We start from the raw sequence: 23,291 nt of genomic DNA on the forward strand, positions 1-23,291 counted from the left end.
GTGGAACGTTTTAACACCACGAATCTGACAATAATTTAAATATTGCATTACAGCTATTAAACCGAACAGCTTATTAAAATGTTCGAAATCTCGTATATTCTCAGGCCCTACGGTGTAGTATCTTATCCTCTAAGGAAGAAATGATCAAACAACCTTTGAAACTTTAATATCTCTTTCTTGGGCTTATATTTTAGGAACATGTAAAGGGGATGAAAGCAAAGCAGGGGAAGAAAGAAAGCTATTCATGTACCTCGAAATGAATTTATTGAAATGGATCAGAGTTACATACCCACGTATTCTTACATTTCTTTAAAACATAAAATATCTCATACGGTCTTACGTTACTAAAGTTTTTCTGTGCAACATCATCACCTTTATTCTTATATCACAGTCAGCTCGTATAATCGCGAATATCAATTCAAATGTGCAAAAACTTTTCTCGATTTTCAAAACCAACAAATATTCTACTTTTTTCCCAGCACGATACAAATTACTATTCTTGCGACATACCCACAGTCAACAATTCTAGAAGATATTTATCGTACCAAAAAACACCTCGACCCACCCCTGAGTTAGGGGGACTGTGAAAAATAAACTTTCGACTTTAATCTTTCTATCGTAATCGATTAGTTACTCATCCGCGCACATCTATGAATTTTCCGTGTTCAATTTTATTGGAAAACCGTACATTGTCGTTATGCGATTCGATTCGGTAATATTCTAAAACCAACACGTTCTTGGAACACTTCTCTCAGCCACGAGGAGTAAAGAAACATCCTTGTAAATTTAAAAAAAAAAATTTATCAATCGTCCTATTTTGATCGATAAGTGGCTCCTCTGTTTTTATCCAATTAAATTCTGCAATCGCTCCGCGAAGAAAATACTAATAATCGAAATTATAGTGGAATTTGAAGTTGGCTCCGTGACGTAGGGCTCGATGTAAACAATTTTAAATGTCTGTTTACCGCAAACCTTGACGCGAGGTACAACCAACTGCAATTGGTTCGCGGTGGATCTCCACGTTTCTTCGAAATCGAACGAAATAATCGCAAAGATGTCTGTTTATTCGATGGATTCGTTGGAGGGGACGAACGAAATCACATCGAGATGCCAGGATTCTGAACACGGAGGCGGCGACGATCTTAACCTAGTCTCGATCAAAATTTCGACCTGCGATTTATCGCAGTTTTGTTCGAAATCGGTCGACCGACGAGGCAAGCATCAAATTCGAAACTTTTCGATTTGTTTGCACTCAGCCGCAAGGAGCGATCATTTATCTCCATTCGGGGAACGGTTGTTTGCTTTGCGAGAAACACCCGTGTGTTTATCCATAGATCGCGGAACCAATAGCAAAATAATATTTTTCCAAAAATTCCAAATCCGAATTGCAGAAGCATTCTCTTCCAGTTTTACGGTATAAGTTTATACGTCGATTACGGTTTCGAATCTCTTTGGGAATGTTTTCCGCTCGAATTATTGCGGTCAATGGCGATCCATAAAATCGAGTTCCCATTTAACCGGAGGTATTTCGGTCTAGAATTTTGAAAACTCGATTGTTTAACCATTTCCTCAAAGTACACGCCTTCGAAAATATCCGTGCGGAAGGATTTCCACGAGCTCGTAAAATTAACGAAGTTGGAAGCGTTTAAAGGGAACTATTCAACCCGTTTTTCTTCAATTAGCATTTTTTAAATCGGTCAACGGTATATTTTTGGCTCAAGTCGACAGATTTACTTCAAATTTGGATCCTCGGTAGATGTTTCTTCGTCGCGCGAACTACGAGATTTAAAAATTTGATGTTATTTTTCTATTTTTTCTATCACGTGAAAGGTGAAAAAAACAAGAAAAAATCTACGTTAAACATTCAAAAGCCTCTATTCTTCTAATTTACAAGATTTGCTTTCCCTCTCTTACACAATCACTCTCGTACTGATTAAAATTCCTTTAGGTTCCTTCTTACCACTTTTTCGAAACACGTTTCACCTAAAGTTAAGCAACTCTTACAATTTTTATTCTTCTCGCTCGTAAAAAATCGTGAACCCAGCGCGAGCACGGATAAATACACGGACGGAAATTACGCGTCGAAAAGTCTCACGGTTTCGTCGGGAAAAAATCAGAAAATGGTCGATGTTTCTCTCGGTCAGATTATCGGTGTAACTGGTTAAATGGTCGCAGAATGGTACCTTTCTATTTTGAATATACGCGAGAAAAGAATGGCCGCGGGCGACACGGGACAGGGAGTCATCGATCCGGTCGAAGGGGAGACTGACTTTCGTTTCGTTTCTTCTTTTCTGGAAACGTTTCAGATGCCGGATCTAATGAAACCGCGCCGCTCGCTGCTACCGACAAAGACACGGGGACAGCAGGCAGCAGGAATGCGATAATTGCGAACGGAGGATTCGCAGACGCGTCCAAACGACGGCGCCCGGCGTCCTCGAGGAACAGGAAACGAGACGTCACGGATCGCCTTAAGAGAAACGTAAGACCCTGCGTCCCGAAACCGTTGCCAGACGAAGGTACTGGGTGTCTCGAAAACGTCCGTTAACCTTCCAAACTGACGTATGCAAAGTGTTAAAATTAATATTTAAGGAAACTCGATATAAGTACAGATTACAGTAGATAGACATCGAATACGTTGAGAGTCGTTCGATCGATGTTAAAGGGAACGTTCGCGTACTTTGACGTTGTATTAGCCAAAGTTGTTCGAAAAGTGCTCACAATTGATCGAAATACGTTGAGAGATCGGCATCGTCGGGTCGAGAAACGAGTTTGAAATTTGGTCACGGGTTTGCAAATTATCTCAAATATTCCTGCGTTTGTTCACTCGACAGGTGTGTGTTTTACTCGCCGCATCGAGAATGTATTTCTTTGGTCGATAATTGTTAAATTATGGTACGATGATTGTGGTACGAGATAAGTACAATTGTAGATTGTTATCGATTCGTTTTATGATATTGCGATTCTATTTCTATCGTTAAAGAATCGAACGTTTCTCGATCCACGTTGACCACGTTCGATAAGTTTCGTCGTTCGATGAGAAACGGAGCCATTAGGTTCGTCGTTTTATTTTTCTAAACACGATACGACTGTTCGATGAATTTGTGGGAAGTTTCGCGTAGATCCATCGACTCGTTCGTATATTTACAGTTGTTCAAAGTTCGAGTGTCACGCTATCCTTTTACAATAGAGAAACCCGACAAAACTTATCGAACAACCTACCTATTGTTCTCCAAGTTTTTCAAGAAATGATTTCGATCGTCGACGAGACACCAACGGTGGGTCACTCGTTCTCGGATACACCGAGAACCGATTCTAGATTCCTCCAAGTACTTTCAGTTCCTCGAACTTCGATCATCGAAAACTGATAAAAAATACCAAGCTGCCACGTTACTCTCGTTCGACGTATTCCTTGAACTTCGATCATCGAAAGCCGATAAAAAAGAATACCTAACTCACTCTCGCTGGATGTATTCACTGCGCTCCGAAACCGCGTAGTGGCCAGTTCGCGATTGTTTCTCGCGTGACGGTTACTCGTCGGTCGGTCGAGGAAAATCCATTTCTATCTTTCAGAATGTAAACAGTTTAAAGCGGGAAGAGGGACGCGTCAACAATGGGGTGGCGTCGAGCTGTCCCAAACGTTCCACGAGGACGTTCCCGGTGAAACGAAGTTCCCGTTCAAAAGAAAACCCGATGCCTACGAAGCCGGACAAAAAGCTTGGCAACGTGCTCGCCCCGAGGATTCAACCGGCGAGGAAGCCGCGCTCCTATTTGGAGCTTTATCGTCGTAGATTCAGTTAGTTCGAAACGAGATGACGTTCCCTCCTTCTTGGTTCGTGACCGACGCGAAAGTTGGGGGTGGTCGGCGGCGAGAGGGGGCGTTTGGGGAGGAATCGGTGGAGGCGGATGGGAGCGCGTTTACGCGGAGACGCTCGAAACGGCACCGGGACGATGCAATTTTCTCCAAGGACGTTTACTTTGGTCGTGATTAGATGTCGTTTCCACGCCGGTGATATATATATATATATACCTGTACGAGGGATTAGAACGCGCACCCGGCCTTCGCGAGGCGTCCTTTCTCGTTTGTTTCGTTTCTCTTGCCGCGTGTTTGTCGACGCCTACGCCGTACCGTTTTATTGTTATTTGGACGCGTGGAGTCACCCCGTGATTCGAAACGGGACGTGGGTTGGTTCGGTGGAAGGATTTTTTTCTTTCCCTTTAAGAAAGGTAATTTTTAAAACGTTACACGCGTCACGGTACAAGGGACCGAAGATTGCTCGCGGGTTGCCGGACCGGCAGGATCGCGATACCGTAGGGATTCCGGGGGTTTCGACCGGGGGAAGACCCGGGTAACTCGAGGAATACGTCACGCTGACGTCAACAATTTTCAACGCGACCGACTTCGAACACGCGTGTATAAATCACGGTTACCAAATGCGCATCGTTGGCTCCAGTCGTGAATAATTGCCTGTTTTTTTTTTCGTTCCAAGTTTGTATCTCTTTGGAAGGGGTTGTAAAATAATTCGGTTCGGTAGGTCCTCTTCGTTATCGTTGCATCGTAAGTCTCGACTGAGAGAGAACTGTGCATCGAAATTTGTTGCGATACATCTTCGAACGATTTACGAACGACCTCTTTGTATTTTTCATAGTTTCGATCGAATTCTATCGAGTACGAAAGCTCATTGTACGAGTCGATCTCGAATAATTCGTTAAATTTGTTGCTTTACGGTTGAATGTTTGCAAAATCGTCCAGCTTAAAGCCACCGTTTGGCCATTGTGTACCGTCCGGGTGGCTCGGCCTTTGTTTCTCGTCTCTCCGCGCAAACCTGCAGGCACGCGTTTCTTTGTCCATTGAACAGAGGGACAAAGGTAAAAGTAAGAATCGGTTCTGACGCGATTCGCCGTCGGGTGAGTGGTTTTCGGAGACAAGTTGACATTTATCGGACTGTAGCCGCGCAAGAAACTTCCACGTCGACGATGTTCGAAACGTACGCTTTGAACTGTGCCGCGTACGCGACTCGCTCGTGAATTATCCGCGTATTACGGTGAAGACGAATTTTGTGGCGATAAATCCGTGTACGTGTTTACGAGAAACGTAGCTTCGAAGATTACGGAAACGTACAATTGGCCCGATTGTTTGCAACGAACTAGGATACCGTCGGCTACGTATACGACTCCATTTTCAACGTGGATTGAATTAGTATCCGAGACGATTTAAATATCAGGTTGTACGGAAAGTCGTCTCGTTTTCTTTTGGTGGAAATGAAACACGATTTTTTTAGAGTGTACAAACAGTTTATTAAATTATATACTCTCCGCGACATCTTCGATGGAATATTTCACCACATTTGTTTAACCGACTATTTACGATTCTTCGTACGATCGAACCTGTTCTGTACTCCGATAGCGTAAAGACAGATACGGTCCGGAACGTAGGGCCGACGATATATTTCAAACGGATAAAACGAATAGGATTAACAACGAGTATTCTATTCACCGCGCACGGAGCTATGGTGTCCCACGCTCGCTTTCAGACCGACTCTTCGCACGTTGCATTCGTTCTAAATCCCTCGTGCACGCGTACACACTCTCGTCGTACTTCGAAAAGGATTACACCAGCGCTCCTTAGAAATAAACGCCCGCTCTCTTCTCTACGCTTTCGAAACACGCACCGATTCCCCAACGTCCAAGAATAGTTCCAACACGGTTAATCTTCCCGAAACGACATCTTCTTCCCGTTAATTGTCCACGATTCGAAAAACGCGTCGCGCGTGATCGGTACCCACGTTCTTCGTAAAAAGATAACTTTCTTAATTTCGTAATTTGCGAGTAACGTAAACTTGCGAGATTGCTAACGATTGAAAATCCAAAACCAGTCCCTCTTTCATTTTAATCACCACGATTATTTTCTCCCATCTTCCGTATCGTACATCTTTTCGCAAGATTCTCAATTTTCAGCTAGTATCCCACCCATCCCGAAGAACCTTCTAGCGCTTCGCTGTCTAGTTTCTCGAAATTCGTTATCGCGGTCTAACCTAGTTTCATCGGTCCACTCGTCGATGGACACGCGTCAGTTTCGTATTTCGCGGCAGTGAAATATTAAATGTCCTTTTTTTGTTTCCTTCGTTTTGTTCCCGTTTGCCAGGGAAGGGTCGATCGGTGGCGGGTGCGCGACGCCCGTTTAACGTAATCCAGGCTCTTGAAACGTTAACTCGATTTCATTCGCGTACGTGCCAGTTCCACGTGGAACGAGCACCGGTCTAACACGGAGGAAAGTTCCTTGGTCGTGTGACCGCCGCGTTCGACGAAACTAATTTCAAAGCGATCCGTTCGCGTCGAAAAACGCCGCGGGACGAACGTGGACGCGTCTTCTGTTTCACGTTGCTCGGCAGGCGAGCCACGGTACAACGTCCGGTCCCCGGAGGGTTCCACCTTGTCGGTTTACGGAGACAGCCAACAAGAGCAGCTCACGGACGACGATACGTGTTTACCGGGGACCCCGAGGGACGATCGCAGCGAGCTCAGTTTTTACCGTCGTATAATCGAGGGAACGACCACCGTACCGGCAGCCACGGTCCCAGAAACCCACGAAATCGTGCATCAACACGTGTCAGAAGACACGAATCGCTCCCGTTGCTTGAACAGGGTCAGGCGCAACCCGACCGACGATAAATCGAAGAGCCTCGGCTATCGACCGTACACCATCGAGGAATACAAGACCTTGCCGATACCCAACCTCGATCGATCTCTTGGGCCCGATAAAGTCGAGACGCAGGCGAAGGTAGGTTTGTAACGTTTCGTTCTTCCTTGGTATCGCTCGATCGTGGTACACCGCGGTATTTAACCGTTTGAGTGCCACGGGTCTTTGTCGTTTCCCAATAAAAAATTGCCAAGTAGTACGGTAGCGTTTGTTCCATTCCGTATTGAAAAATGTTGAGCGATAGTAATGGTTGTTTAGAGAAATAGAGGAGTGTACGACGCGACGAGTATGCTAGGTTGTTCGAAAAAACTTATTGAACAATGAAGTAATAGGTTGTTCGATAAGTTTTCTTTCGTTCGATAGAACTTATTCAAGAACCTATTAATTAGTTGAATTTTGTTCTAATTTGCCGAAGACTAAACGGTAAAGACACTCATCGAGAGTACCGTTGCTGTAGGATTTAACACGCGCGCGTGAAAGAAATTACACAAAAGTCGTTACAGTTGGATACATTTAACAAACGTTTTACCAGGTTTCGGACTACTTCGGTCTAATTCAATGGATGTGTACGCGTAATTGTGACAGAAGGTTATCAGAGGGACACGGAAACGATATTAAGGTTTTTATTTGGAAGTAAGAAGTCGCGGGTAAAATAAAGAGTTTCGTTTATTTTATTATCGGCGAACGAAGAAGAAACTTTGTTTCTCGATATCGACAATACGCGTACAGTCGATACGAGTAGAAGTCACGATTGTGAGAAATTACGATGAAATTCTTGCGTTTCGAACTCGTGTACTTTCGTTCGAATCGTTCGATGTTTCTTGGTCGCAATCATTTATCGATCATCGGATCGCGAAACGATAGTCCGATAATTCCTGTAATTTTTGTGCCTCTTCGATGATTGCTCGCGGCTTTCGGACTTCTGGGGAAGGTTCGCGTCACGTGCTTTCGTATTCATAAAACGAGAATTGCATTTTTCACGACTCGCGGACGAACGCGACTATTCGGGCCAAAGTCGAGTTACGGGAAGTTCGAACAGAGACATCTCGCAATCTTGTTTCCTTGTCCCACCGGAAGTTAACCTGCCAGAGCTGAGAAAGCGAAGTAGAAGAAACTTTGGTTCCGTCGACCCGTCGCAGTTTACAATTTCACGGAAGACCTAAAGCGAGTTAGCTTGTCGCCCGTCTTCGTAACTTCAATCTAATAAACATGCGGCCGTTTCCTCGCAGCTACCTTATCATTCGCTGCATACTACTTTCTCCGTGCAAGTATTACCGAACTCGTATGACAGGCGACGCGTAGAAAATTGTCGATACGCGATTCGAATTGTTCGAGTACGCGACAATCGTTGGAACGACTTACTTTGGTACGATCGATCGAACTTGTGCGCACATTATATACGTACATTTGTTTTTCTTTTATCGTCGTCGAGGAAAATGTTAAGAGACGACGAAACAATGCTGAGAAAGTAATAGCAGCAAAATTTGTTACAACACCTTCCTTCAAAATGTACGAATACATCTGAATTTTCGCCACGGGTCAAAATGACCCGATGTTTGAACTCTGCGTCGTTGATACAGTAGAGTTGATATAGAAGTCGAGGAAAAAGTATAGAACGCATCGAGGAAAATTGTTGCACCGGAATGATTGAAATTAACGTCCAAAGAATTCTTGAACAGCGTTACGCGACGTAAGAAAAACGCGGAGAAAATTCATTCCTCGACTACGATGTATCTCCTTTGCGTTTAAGTGAATGAATAAGAATTTCACCATCGATTTACATAAAACAATCTTTGATCGGTGAAATCATCCGTTGAATACGATCGAAATGAGAAAACCTTTCGTGCAACAATGATATCGCTATCGGACGTTTAAAAGACAATTATTTCGACTATTCGCTCACAAAAAATGTTAAAAATGTTACCACTGCTCGATATTTGGATTTACCTTCCTAAAGTAGGACCACTTTGGTAGCGACGTTTGAGGTCGATGATAAGTAAACCGTCGAGTTACCCGAGTGCTTCTAAGACTACGAAGCCCACAAATCTAAGTGCTCAAGTATTCGGTAAATATTGAAATATAGCCTACAAGGGAAAGCAGTAAGATCTATCGAACGGTTGCCTCTACGAGCGAACTTTCGCTGCAAACGTTTGGGCATGTATATTCCGTCGATGGTGTTCGAGTTTCTCGAGAGATACAGGGGGACAGAAAGCAAACGAAATATTTGTTCGCCGTGGAAAATGGATAAATGACGTATTCTAACGACCGACTCCGTACAAAACTACGTCTCGCAGTTCAGATGAAAAAAATATACCCAAAAGTAGAAATTTCGAAGAAGTGTACGACAATCGTTCACGATTTACAAATTTACCACTCGGTCGTTAACAATATTCCCAAGCTCGAGATTACTCCTTCGAGAGCTCGAGAATTACTCTTTCGAGAGCTAGAGACGCTTCTCTTTAAAAATTCGGATCCTAACGAGTCGAATCGACGCGAATATTCCGATGGAAAGGAACCGGGAAACCTTTTCTCGCAACTCCGTGCTCCACACCCGGGTCTCGAAGGAACGTCTCGCTGTAGAACGGCGTTCAGATGGTAGGGGAAACCGAATACTGGACGATTTTCGATTAAAATTTCCTTCTTCCGGGCGTACCGGCAGTTACCCAATTCCTTTCGAGCGTACGGAAGCTCGATATTCTCAAGAACAGCAAAGCCGTCCAGATTGTATCGTAAAATCGGGTTCGAGCGAATATCTTCGAGGCGGACGGAACGTACACCATTCGAGTATCCATCCGTTGGAGCCTCGATGGCGTCGCGACAACGGTGAATTGTTTTCGTTAAGTCGACTGAAATGCCGTTCTTCCGAGACGACATTCTAGGCGGCGTGCCGTTGCAGCTACGGTAGTCGCGCGACGCCGGGCGTACGAGACGAGAAAATAGTTGTCGGCGTCATACTCGGAGACACAGTGAATTCCAGAAGCCTTTGAGCTAAATACTCCGTACCAGGGTGGCCTGTGAATTTTTCAGAGCTCGTACCCGGCACCGTGAGCCGGAACTCGAAACCGGGGTAACGGTTCCTCGTGGACCGCGGTGCGCGCGCACACATCCCACGAACACGGATACGTGTTCTCGTTGGCTGCGCCAAGGGAACCGGAATTCCATCGGCTTGATCGCGGACCGTTATCACGGAAACGATCTTAGAGGATTGGAAATTAAAATTTCATACGGCAGTTCGGCTCTTCATCGAGGCAGCTCCGTCCGCCCGAACAACATCCCTCTTCGATCGAGACACCCGATACGATACCCCGGATGTTTCTTCTTCGCGTTTAATCGCGTTCTTCCACCGAACGCGCGACAACCTCTTCAAATTTTGAGAAGACGACTGACTCGGACCACCGATGAGAAATTATATCCAACGTCGCGACGTTGTCTCCCCGGAGATTAATCGGAGACGGATAGAGTTTGGAAGTGTTCTTAGCTCGATTACTCTGCTCCACCGAAACGGGGCAAGTAGTCGAAAAAGGTTGCCTTAGAAACGATCGTCCGTGAGATTCGAATTTTCTTCAACTTGAACAAATTCGAATATTGTTTCAACTTGTCTGCCTGGAACGTATTGTGCAGACGACGAAAGTGTACACCGTGGGTCGAAATTTGTGGTACAAATGGGATCGATGAGTTCCTTTTGGCTCGAGAACAAGACGAACGTGACGAATAAGAAAATTGCATCGGAGGCTTCGTTTTCGGGAAAATGCATTTGAAAGTTGGGCATATTTTATTCGAGTACCGAATAAATTCTGCGAATTTATCCACAAACAACGAATAACGATTTCGTACGAAGAATTTATCGGATTATTGTTCGGATAAAATTTTATTCGAAGAATTTACGCGGGAAATAAAATTTTATTCGAACAATGCTCTACTTTACTCTCTCACCTAAACGATGACTAACGTTACTAATTTTACTACAATGGATACCGTGATTGTTTTAATACAGGATACAATGTCAGACAATGTTTACCATCGATATTTACCTCTACTCGATCGTTGTTAAGGTTTGAAAACGGACTCAATAAACGTAATACTTCCAGTGCAAAAATCGTATTTGTATACTCCTCGTTGATGCATCGCATCGTGTCGTTGCACGATAAAAACTGACAGTTACTGTCGGTTACATAAACGATAGTCCTGATGGTAAAGAGTACCTGACATTGAATTCTATACAAAAACGATCACCGTAGCCGTCTATAGCGAAATCCGTAACATCAGTCATCAAGTACACGCGTACCAGATCGATCTTCGAATGCATTTTTTGTGAAAAACGAACCCTCCGATGTAATTTTGTCACCCAACACTTTCGTTTCGTTTCGAGCGATAGAGTCTCCCCGACACATTGTTTAGGGTAAGATTCTTTAGGGTATTTACGATCAGAGTAATATTCGTTACATCGTTTGGATAGCTATGTATTTTCTATAATATACACATTATAAAATTATCGATTTTAAAACACCGTGCACATTGTCCCGTGCAAGTGTCAGTTTATTCAATTCGTAACAAAATCTGAACGAACCTAATTCGCACCGTAAAATAACAACGGAAAGACTTTTCTCTCGGCACGCGTCGAGTCGAAATATTCAAGATCCGACGCGACCAATAATTACGATAAACGTTTCGAGCTTACAAAAAGGGTCAGGTTTCTCGAGGATACACGAACACGTTGCGTAACGTAAGTACACGTTACCAACGAACGTTCGCGGTGCAAAGAAAAGTTTTCGCCTCGCTGCTTCCAGCACGGGTGACGAAAAAAACGAGAAGGGAAGGGAGAAAAAAGGAACGTGGACTTTATTCAACTCTGTTTCTTACGGGGGCGCATTTGTCGTACATTCGCTCGCTATTATCCGGGATTACCGAGTAACTGGGTACGAGCGGAGATAAGCGCACCGATATACGGGAATAAATTTTGTTCCCGGCGGACGCGGCCGTCGAGGACAGTTTAAATGAAACACCGGCCGTGGGACGGGAGAGGGACGAAACGAGGGGACAGTGGTGGGTGCACCATAACGCCCATAATTATACTGACTCCTGAGAGGTTGTATTAATATTGCCCGCGGTTTAACTCGCCATGATGTTAACTATACCGACGTGCATTAACGTTGCGGTTTCGCGGGCGAAACGACACAATGCGCGAAGAGGGAAGGCGAAAAAACACGCGAGAGGAACGGGGGTGGCGGTGGTACTGGTGGTGGCGGGGACGGTGGAACGGTTAAAGGGACGACGGAGCAGAAAAATGAAACAGTCGGGTCATCCGACGTCGTTCGTTGGCTCATTTAACTTTTAAGGGATAGCCTCGCGCGATGCATCGAGTCTCTGACCCTTCCGGCCAGATACGATTTTCCCGGTTTCCCTCCTCCTCGCGCGCGTCCTTTTGTTCCTCCTTTCTGTCTCTCGGTTACCACCCCCTGCTCGAACCCCCGTCCACCCACTCAACCTTTTCTCTCGTCCCCTTTGCGTCGTCCTCTTTCGAAGAGCATTTGCATAATCTACTTTGCGCCGGATTCGGCCGGGAGGAGAGTCGGCACTCCACGATTTTCGGTGTAGCTCGATCGATCGATCTTACTACAGTTTTAACGGGCGAACCAGCGCCGGATGCTCGCCGATGGTAGAGAAATGAGGGGCACGGGTATAAGTGTGTGCCTCTGTCGGACAGTTCTCTCTCTCTCTCTCTTCTGTAGGGGGATGTTTGCGAGCGTACACGAGTGTGTACGCGTGTGTGTGTGTGTGTGTGTGTGTATACGTGCTCGCGTTACCGGAAACTTGCAGAGGGAGGCCAGGCAGTCGCAGAGCTTTCGTAAAAAGTAAATAGAGCCCGCGGCACTCGCGCGAACCCCGGGGGCGTGTTTAGTCTGTGGAAGTTTCATCGAACCGATGGCAACTTCAGGGATTGTTTGTTGTTGCAGAGAGAGTGGCTGATGCGGCGAAGGTCATACGGGAACTCGGTTAGCGCGCATAATCGTCAACGGATACTGCTCCGAGCGCAGAAACCCAAGGTACGTGGGTAACGTGTCACGCGCACGATTTTTCGATCCGCACACCTCCGGGCGGAGTGTGCATCGTTGACCGAGAGAGAGCCGCGCGGAATACAGCAATACCAAGTTTTTAATAAACGGCCCGATGTATACAAACAAAACAGTTTTACGCGCTTTGTTCCAGGTAGGTAACAGAGGGGAGAAATGGAAGGAGAGTTCCCGATAGATGAAATGAAAATTCCTCGAACGTTGAACATTACGGGGCGGGAACTATTCTTTTTCGATTCGAAGCTGCGCAATGGACGACATAGCGCAGGATTTAATTAGATTTAATATTGTCAAATTTCTAGCGATTGCCCAAATGCTATAGAATGTTCTGAAAGGAATTTGACGTAGTGCAGAGGTGCGTTATAGGTGTCAAAATTAAGGGAAAGGCACCGTTTTATTCGGTTCTTTTTCGGACCTTCCGTGGAATTAAATTTCCGTTTAAGTACGAGTTAACCTAGGGTCGCAGCATCCGGTCAAAATGGTCACGGTCGAGATGAAATGAACTGGCCGCTCAAGGTCACTCTCGTAGCCGTGAATCATGGCAGGCTCGTCGTGTTAAGTTACTTCCTTGTTGAGAGATGGTAGGGATCGCGAGTGATAGCGGTGAAGCCCCTCGGTGGCCTAGAACGGTCAGTTGGTTTTGTTTTAACCGCAGCAACCTTGATATACGGTGCAGAAAAGATGCGGTGGCGTGTCCTGCTGCACATTCGTTGCACAAATATATCCGGATCGGCGAGCAAAATAATGAAAATGTTATTCAAAAAATGGAGAAAAGGAAAACAAAAAAAGAAAAAAATAGGAACAAATATAAGCTCGATAAATTAAGAACGTTTTTGTTGCTTTCGTAATTTCCAACGACTCTACCTACCAAACAGTGTATTTATCAACCATTGTTTACCGAAACCGTTTCCCTTATTTTTGTTCGAAAAACTCCCGTCACGGTAGATTTGTCCAAAAACATTCTGTATACATCGCGTGTCGGTGTTCTTACCGTATTCGGTGCTTCGATGATCGCGAATGAAAAATAAAAATAAAATTATTCGATCGATATTCCATTTATTTCGAGCAGCGAATAATATTTTTACATTTCGATGCCTGATCGATAGAAACCGCCGTCGGATAATCCTTCTATTGAGAATGTACCGCAGGTGCACTAAAAACTTTTGCAAACACGTGAAAACTTTCGACCGATTTTATAAATTGTGCACGAAAACATTACCAGAATGCCGAAGCTCGAAAATTTTGATAAAGGTACGGAATGCAATTTCCATTTGTAACAACTTTGCACGACCCGACGCGATACCTTCGGATCGCCAACTGAAATTCCCTTCGATCGTGAAACAGCAGCGCGTGTACGTTTAAACGCGGATAGGATAATCGCTCTTGAATCGGAATCGAGTACCGGTCGTTGGAAAGTATAATGTTATACCGTAGGAGAAAAAAAGGGGTAGCCGAGACGTGGCAGGATGACGAATTAACGTCGTTCGGCATTCGGTCGCGTTACGGTCGATATTTAATTGCCAATTAGAGGATGCAAAGATGCATCGCGACGAAAAGTGGTTCGTTTTACTCGTTTGCCACGTGAAAGTCGAGCCTCCGTAATGGTCCGCTGGAAGATTTATAAATGAAATTAATTACGTACGTACCACTTTCGCGTTAACAATGCCGCCCATCATCTTTTTCCCATTCGCCCCTCGTTTCGTCTTCCCCCAGTGGCGTGTTTTGCTCTTTCCTCCGTTATAGAATTGTAAACGTCGTAGAAACTCGTCGTTGAACTTTTAAATTTATTTCCCCCGCCGCTACGGATTCACGAAAGGTCTACGACACGATTAATTGAAATTACCTTATCGTATTTCGTGTCTCTGCGCGGATAAAAAAAATTAACCGACACCGGTCTTCAACGTCGTAATTACACTGCCGTTACAAAACGCACGATTATTTATCTATCGTATACTCCCAACGAAGTAGATTTTAACACCGACGCGACTATTAGAATATTTTATCGGCTGTACGAGTATTATCATTACTTTTGATAGCAGACAATAACATTTTATGGCTAATGAAGTCCCTTTACGATCGTGTATTAGATTCTCCTTCGTGAAAGCTACAAAATCACTATCATCCAGGGCAGTTTGTGCAAGATTGCTAGAATAATACGCGTATCGAACGATTAGAAAAAATTTAGCAAGCGAATAACGAATAGGAAATTTTATCCATCGCGGGGGATGATCTCAGATTCGCGAGGGACAGTGTACACTACTATAATATACCTATATCTACACGCTACACGTACACGCGTACAGATATACCATAACTCTCATAAAAATACTAAAACTCCTTTTCGATCATTACTTTCCCATTTTGCGACATTGTTCTTTCCAAATAACGTTTCAACTAAAATTCCATCAATTTACCGACAACCTCTCTTCAAATATTGTTTCGATATTGTATACCAAAATCGTAGGTACGTTACGATGATGTTCATACGCTCTATACCTGGGTGGTCGCAAACCAGATACAATTTTCTCAATAACAATTCCCGCAGCGTTCGAAAAGCCGAGATAGGTGCAAACACGTTTCACAGTTTATTAATTATAACTCCCACCCCTCGAGCTCCCCGCGTCCTTCTCATCACGCGGTCGCCCCGTAGTAGCGAGGTATGCAAAATTAGTCCTTAGCCGTTAGGCGGGATTAGATCTAATCATAAGACGCGAATGGCGTGGAACGCGGGAAAAGGACGAAGGTCGGTGCGGGTGCTGTTGAGCGAAGTAGAGACCGGTATCCGAACCTAAATCCAATTATATGCACAAAGCGAGGACTGCAGGCCGCAACTACCACAAGGACAGGCAGGAACCGAGGATACGAGGGTGAGAGAAGGCAGAGAAATTCTCTACACGTGGATAAACCTACGTTACATCTCTGGAAAGGGGAGCGGGTCCCGTGACTCGCCTACCGCCACCGGAATTAGATTTTGCTTACTTTCGTCCTTGCAAGAGTGGCCCCTGCTTGTATCCTCATCTGTCTGCTAGCCCCCGGTATCGATAATCGCGGCCTGAATTTCAACGAGTCACGCCCTTTATGCATATTTGCACGGAACTTTCTTTGTTCGGTCGCGTTGCGTCAATATACCAGTCACCGCAAAACAATTTCCAAAGGAATTCGGGAACGGGTCGCTTTCGCGGAACCGACGGCGACGTTGAAATTTTAGGGGTAAACTATTTCGAAATAATCTCCCGCTCGAGTCCCGTGTTACGTGGTTCTTTCAAGGATGCAACTGATAATGTTACTCGACCTCGAAACACCGAACGACGCCACCGAGGCTTATCAATTTCGTAGCTGCTTCAACATTCCGTGGAAATTTGAACGCGCGCGTTGTTTTTTTTTTTTCTTCTTCTCGAACCGTATCAATGGACGATTAATTCGCGTTCAGGTAGGTCGGTTTTTGCGTTTCACTCGAATTCGTAACTAAAATGTCTTTTAAATCGATCGACGTCTTTGTGTCCACAGTCGAATCACGGCGTCTCCGAGAAGTGCTTTCTGCCTCCTTTGAAGGATCAGGAAGCCGATGCAAAGGTAAATCAAGAGTTCTTACCCCCTCGCGAACGCTCGACGATCATCCTTTTCTTGATATCTCCTTGTACGATTGCCCGACAAGTGGATTTTTCCTGTATTTTCTGAAATACTTTCAACTACCGTGGGCATTCTCGACGCTTTGTGCCGTTTCAAACGTTGCTGGGTCGTTAATGATCGCTAAACTTCGATGCGGAACAGTTCCAAATTGTCAAACAGGACAAAAATTTCGCGTCTCGATCCCGTACGGGACACATTTTGATGTTTTCGTGTGTGTTTTTTTTTTCGTTTCTCTTTTTTTTTTGCTCGTTTGTACTTTTTTCTCGTTCGCGCCTTCGTTTCGCATTCCTACGTTCGCAGTTCGCTCCGAAATTTCGTCGAAACTGCGCGTTTAATTGCACCTTCGATACCGATTTTTCGCGTATACTCGAGGATAGTATTTCTACGAGTGAAATTTATATCGTTACAGACGCGGGATGATTCTAACCGTTCGACTAAATTCGAAGACCAAGAAACTCCGCCGAAAAATAGCGACACGAATGGTAAAAAGTACTCCAAGAGAAACGTCGACGTCGGTAAAACATCCTCGACGAGCGAGTGTAAAAAATTCGAGGGAACGTCGAGTTTCAGTCCTCGGTTGAACTCGCGCGACGCCATTGAAGATTCATATTTGGAGTCCCTAAGGCGACGTCATCTTTACGAGAAGGAGATGGTCGACCGTATTATAAACCGAGCGCTGTGCCTTTGACTATATTGCAAACGACGTCATACATAATTTAATACTCGTTCAAAGAAACCATGAATACGATATGCGTCTCTAATTGGTCCTTAAATAACCTTGAGGATTGATCGAGTACACGTAACACCATATTACGGTAAAATCTGGCAATTTCACGTGGAAGAGTCGTGCAACCTACCGGAACCGCAGAGGTAACTCCGTAAATATTGATTTTAACGAAAATTGCCTCGGACGAATATCCCGCAATAGGAAGACGCGAACGTAACGAATTCAAATTAAGATCATTCACCAACGGTTCAATCTAATATTCTTCCGTAACGCAAACTGTAAACGTAATCGGCACGAAGGCTCGTTTCTCGATTGTATCGCTCGTTGGCGAGATACCCCGTTGAAATTACATCGTTTCTCGATATCCTTATATTTATTTCGTCCACGAAGGTCCGGGCCGCGTAATCCCTCCGTTACTACCAAAGAACTTGCGCTATCAATTATTTCGATCGGCCGCAAATTTGCATCTCCGCTTGGCGAACGTTTCCGCGAAAAACTCGGTATTTAAATCGGTTGTCGAACGATTTGCATAAATCGACTTCTGTCTACTTATCCTCGCGTCCGCCAGTCACCATCTTTTTCCAGCTGGTAGCTCCGTACCTACCAAGATTCCCCGGCCCGAGTTCTCGAGTTTCAATCGTTTTTCTTGGTCGCCGGCGTCCACCGTATCGCCGTGGAACTCACGCGGTCGCTCGCGGAGTTCCGTTCGTCGGGCCGGAAGGGCTTTTCTAAATAAATTACACGGTGGCACCCGTGAGATTAGACGGGCCGATGCAACATTTAAACTTAATTCCATCGAGGTAACTTATTCATTCAAACGTTATCTTGGGATTCTCCGGGAGCGTAGTCGTTTGGCCGTCGGCCGCGATACCGTGGCAAACGGTCGACGGTTAACACGACCGGCCACGCACGACTACGCACACGTTTCCGTCTGTACGGACAACTCGACCGTACGGTACACCAGGGAACGTCCACGGATCGTGGAGTCACTCCGTTTCGGTGAATTCAGAAATTATTCAACGCTTTTTGACGTCTCGAGCGTTCTGGCCAGGTGTAGCTACGAGTCGCACGCGTCTCCACGAGGCGGACATAACCGTCGGAGACCGTTTTTATCCGTGATCATCCGGCGGATTATCCTCCGCGAGGAAAGAATATCAAGGGCCGGGGGAGATCAAGAACCGTGGACCTGCCACTCGTTTCTCCAATTCTACGCGGTATGTATCGCGAACGCCCCTCATGAATAGGTAAACACCCTCACGTAGTCCCTTGTTATTATAAAAACAATTTCATCCGGGGACAACCGGGACTCCGCTCCGAAACAGACCCTCGTTAGAACTGAACTTCGGGCAATTATCTTCCGCAATAATCTCGTGGAAAATTTTTGGCCGACCACGCGCCGCTGCAACGGGCACCGAGTGTCAGAAAGTTGGATTCTGATGTGGCTATTTAATTTCCGCGTGGCGGCGGCGGCCGCGCGTTGTTATCGAGTTCTAGTTTTAACGCGTTATCTTAAGGATAACGGAACGGTGCCCGTGCAAATACGATAACACCTGTCCACTGTTAACCGTCGCTTTAAATGCTACGTACGTCCGGCCGGATGCGCGTTTCGGTGGATTCGGTTCAAAATTTGTTCGCAATGTCGAGAAAATGCGAATTCTACGGTGAACATCGATACAGAGTTCACGACGGGGAAGCACAGTTCGCGTCGTGATCGAATTTCGAACATCGTTCTCCGTGGCCGCGCGTTTTGTTTAATTCGATGCATCGGAATGAGGAGGGAGGGGAGCGGTGCGTGACTCGGTTAATGTCATGTATGTTTCATCAATGGTTATTAAAGCGAACCGGTGGAATAGTACACGCACAGATGGAATAGTTCCCCGATGAAGCGAATCGTTTAGTATTTTTCGGGTTTGTTCGTTGAATATTCGTTTCTGTAACGAAACAACCGCGGCGATATTCGGATAATCGAAACGATTATACCACGGATAACTGATACAAAATTAACCCAGTTCCTGTTTATGTCTCCTCGCCACCAGGGACCCGTTAACTTGTGCGAACGATGATTCCAGACGGGGGATCAAATTTCATCCGCCAATGGTAAATAATATTTTCATGCACGTCATTTTACCGACACTAGGGAATCGACGATTGGAGAGATTTTTATGTACGACTGTGTGTACGACTAATTGAGAGTCGTTAAAGAATAATTCGTACGGTTGAAAATGGTTCGAATTGAGTAACTTGGCAGTACTCTAACGAAGATATTAGGTTGTTCGGAAAGTGATTTCGTTTTCCAAAATGGAGAATATATAATTGAATAAAGTGTTTGTACGCTCTAAAAAAATTGTGTTTCATTTTTATCAAAAAAAAAAAAGAAAAGAACGAAACGACTTTCCGAAAAACTCGATACAATGACTTGTACAGAAATTGTTCATTTTAATCCGGCCTCGGCGTAAGGAAAACATCCCGAATAACCGACACGCCGTTTCGGTTCAGTTTTATCTTCTTAACACTTTATCAGGGGCTGTCGCGTTTGCGTGAGTGTACTATAATCGGATTAAAACCAACTAACCGTTCAAGGCCACTGGCAAGGGACTATCCCCACAATACCGTGCCAGCCCCACCGTTTCACCTGTGAGCACACGCTCGCTTCTTTGCAGATAATCTAGCTAACTCGGGCCTTAAAAGTAAAAGTTGTGTCTAAGAAATTGCCTCGAACGGTCGACTCGATTCGATCGAAATTTCCGGTTTCGATTCGTGATATTATCACGCGTGAACCTGGAATTAAATTTTCTTTCACCTTTACTCAAACATTCAAATACTTCAATATAAATATTGGTACGAACGACTACGAAAGTGTCTTTACATATTTAAATATTAATTATTTAAATTCACTCTCCAACTTGCACATATATAAGTAGGTTACAATTGAACGGACACTTTATCGTAATTCGTCCGTGACCGATGCCACTCGGTACGCTCTGACCAATACTTTTACGTAAAGGGAAACACTGTCGGTAGATCGTATCCTTACCCAAAGGTAATATTATTACAGACGTATTTTCTCAAATGGTTCCTCTTTCGACCCCTTCGAATCGGTAAAATTCTGATGGGCTTCGAAACGCATCGGTTAGTTCCCTACGGTAGCTCACCGAGCGAACGTAAATCGACACGGCAGTTAACAACGTGCCGCGCGAGGCCCGAGGTACTCAAAACGCCGCTGGCTATACACCAGCAGCTATACACAAATTAGCGACGTACCTCGGGTAGATTTATCGCGGGCGGATTAAGATTGACCGTAGAAGAGTGTCGGGAATAATCGATTTTTGTCGGTCGCGGCTGCGCGCGGGGCAACGCGCGACCTACAGCGCCTCTCGCGTCGACTGTGCGCACTCGCGTCGCTGTCACCGATTCGGCATAGGCGTAAACAAACGCGCGCATTTTTTGTTCTCACGAGGCATCGTCCCCGTTGCAAGGAGAGGTCGCGTGGGCGTGGTCGTGGCAGTGACGTGTACAGTGCTCACGTGCGTGCGTGCAGGGGTGTTGTACGCGGCCTGATGCTGAATGTACGGGGCGCGAGGCCAACGACAGAGGTTGGCACGGACTGATTTCGCCATCAGACTGCCGCCAAGAGGGGAGGTCTGTCTCGCGTGCCAACACACATCAATGGTTCAGGTGAGTGACATTCGCCGCTTCTTGCTCCAACGACGATCCGTCCACCGATTGTTCGTTGTCCACGGTACGTGGAACGCGATCCTTGATCCATCGCGATCTCACGATGTAGACAATCTCGGGTCGAACGGTCATCGTGCATCGCTCGTACGGATAGACGACCATCGCGTGCGAGATGTCGCCACTTGAGGCTCGCAAAGTGGACGATGCCACTGCGCTCACGTGGCTTTGTACCTTCCGTAACTCCCGTGCGTGACCTTGTTGCTACGAAGCGTTCCCGCTTGCACTTTTCAGGTCTGTTTTCTTCGGGTCGTTTTGTTGCACCGTTTCGCGGTGAAAGTTACAAATGTTGCGCCAACTTATATATATATATTTTTTCTTTTAACGAGTTTCACGCGCACTGTTCCGGAGCAACGACCAAGGATACATCGTTTGGAAATACTTTTGAAATCGATGACTCCGATGCTTGAACTTATATCGAGGTATTGTCCCGATGCAGCTGCGATGCACGCGCATACCATACGTAGTACACATGTATGCGAATTAATATGATACAACCGTGGATGGATATCGAGTTACGTTGAAACGACCTTGAAACGATCTCGATACTTCCAAACGTGATCTCAACGTTTCAAACGGTCGCTGTCCACGGTTCGCGCGTTTACCGTATAAACGCGAAATGAATCCGTGTGAAAACATTTTGTACAGAAATTTGTTTCGCCGATAATCCATTGAGTTGTTCGGAAAGTCGTTTCGTTTCTTTTGGCGAAAATGAAACACGTTTAGCATGTTCAAACGTTTTATTAAATCATACATTCTCCATTTTGGAAAACGAAACGACTTTCCGAACGACCTAACAGTTTCCACTTTTCGGCGACACATTTCCCGTAACACCGGGAACAATATCGTCGCTCGAAACGAAACCGATGCCCGATGCGTAGTCCGAGCGGTTAACCCCGGACAAAAATGGTGTTGTTCTCCAATCTAGGAACCATTAATCCGGCGAGAGTCTCGGAAATTCTCGTGGGTTAAGCGAACAGTGTAAACCCTTAGCCGGGTCGTTGTGGCCCTTTATGTAAATGGATAATGGGTCTCTCCTCAGCACTTGGCCGGGTTCCTAGACGACCAGTACCTACGTACGTTGCAACGCCGAAGGGCAGTTCATTAACTGCCGGACTCTGGTTCGATGAGAGCTACGGAGAGTCGAATGGCTTTGAAGTGGCGGACGCCTCGAGGGCGTCCACTGCTGAACAATGAGAATTATCTTGTCTTTCTCTCTCTCTCTCTCTTCCTCTTCGAACCGTGCACCCCTTCCTTCTTCACCTTCACCCTTTCCGTCTCCATATTCGTCTCTTTTCATACGTGCGCGCGTACGTGTCGGCGCAGCCTGGCGCCGTTAATTGAGCCGCTTCGGGCGAGGAAACAATCATTGCGGGATTGCCATATATGAAAGCGATCTTAATGAATGGACGGACGAGGAGTATCGAAGTGTGTCCCCGGTGCTCGCTGCCAATTATTGTGGCCAGCGAGCGAAACGGAATGGGTCGTCTATCGTCGATACAGCTGCATAATTACGGTCAGAAACGAAGCGCAAATGTCATCCCGAACACGGCACAATGAGGGTAGATTGAGAATTGCTCGCACGGTCCGTGGAATGAGAATGGAAATTCGCGCGGAACGGGACGGACGCGGCGCGGTGCGGCGCGGGTGCCTTCGTGGAAATTGTCTTCTTGCCGGGGTCGGTGTTCTTGCACGCGTTTGTCAACGGTCGCCAACACAAACGCCACGGGCGCATCGTTTTCACCGTGTAAGCGTAAATTCGCGTTTCCTCGTATCGGGCCCGACCGTACGTAAAGAGCGAAAATCGTCCGCGTTGAAAATTTCCCCGCGGATTATGTACCGATCTCGCGTCGTTCACGAAACGCGGGAACCCGTTTAAACGCGTCGAGATACTCCAACGCTGTACGAACCTTTACTTTATCCGGTTTTCGCGAAATCGTACGCGTGTAATTGTACACGAGACTCGAAGGCACGTTTGGCGACTGTTAATAATTTGAAAATGTATATGTAAGAAGGAATAGAAGTGGGGAGAGCGTTTCATCCCGGGCCTGCTAGTGGACTCGTCATTAAGGCATCCTAGCAGGCCCTGCCTTATACGCCGGGACATTGAAAGATCGGTAAGAGGTCGTATATATACCGATCGGAGCAGGTACGGGAACTTGCGGGAAACGGTTGGTGGTGAGTTTCCCTCTGGTGGCAAGCTTGGGTAGCGCCGCCACACACGTCTCGGACCTTGTCGCGTTCTAACGCGTAAAAAATATATTTCCCCCCTGCCGGTGAAACATCGGGGGAAAAAAAGGCAAAGACGGTGGCTCCTGTTGGTAAACGCGGGCTCTCTAAATCATCCTTTTCAGAGATACAACCCCTTTTAAACCGAATAAAAACTTCGTGTTGTTTTCGCGTGAAATACGACGTTTGCGCGATCGAGGTGAAC

General features: G+C 45.8%; 2 protein-coding genes across 5 annotated transcripts in view; both read left to right on the top strand.

Moving 5' to 3' along the window:
- Nucleotides 1-1,054: 1,054 nt before the first annotated feature.
- Nucleotides 1,055-19,829, top strand: LOC143152568 (uncharacterized). The gene is made up of 15 exons (XM_076322866.1): nt 1,055-1,214; nt 1,683-1,752; nt 1,949-2,160; nt 2,307-2,479; nt 3,571-3,793; nt 6,390-6,778; nt 12,652-12,741; nt 16,276-16,341; nt 16,808-17,076; nt 17,889-18,339; nt 18,388-18,542; nt 18,640-18,708; nt 19,195-19,297; nt 19,647-19,662; nt 19,786-19,829. Exons 1-15 carry the CDS (start codon nt 1,055-1,057, stop codon nt 19,827-19,829), a joined length of 2,490 nt encoding a protein of 829 aa, XP_076178981.1.
- Nucleotides 19,830-20,093: 264 nt separating this feature from the next.
- Nucleotides 20,094-23,291, top strand: part of LOC143152548 (beta-1,4-glucuronyltransferase 1) — a 115,497-nt gene continuing 112,299 nt past the window's right edge. Inside the window, exons 1-2 of one of the 4 annotated variants that reach the window (XM_076322828.1) lie at nt 20,097-20,165; nt 20,602-20,800. In XM_076322828.1, the coding sequence (XP_076178943.1) occupies nt 20,690-20,800 (111 nt within the window). In that variant the 5' untranslated portion in view covers nt 20,097-20,165; nt 20,602-20,689. Of the gene's footprint in view, nt 20,166-20,601; nt 20,801-23,291 lie in introns of those variants that run through there. The other 3 variants (XM_076322830.1, XM_076322834.1, XM_076322831.1) reach the window with 3 other exon arrangements.

This window comes from Ptiloglossa arizonensis, chromosome 11 (genome assembly GCF_051014685.1).
Source record: "Ptiloglossa arizonensis isolate GNS036 chromosome 11, iyPtiAriz1_principal, whole genome shotgun sequence".
NCBI lineage: Eukaryota > Metazoa > Arthropoda > Insecta > Hymenoptera > Colletidae > Ptiloglossa > Ptiloglossa arizonensis.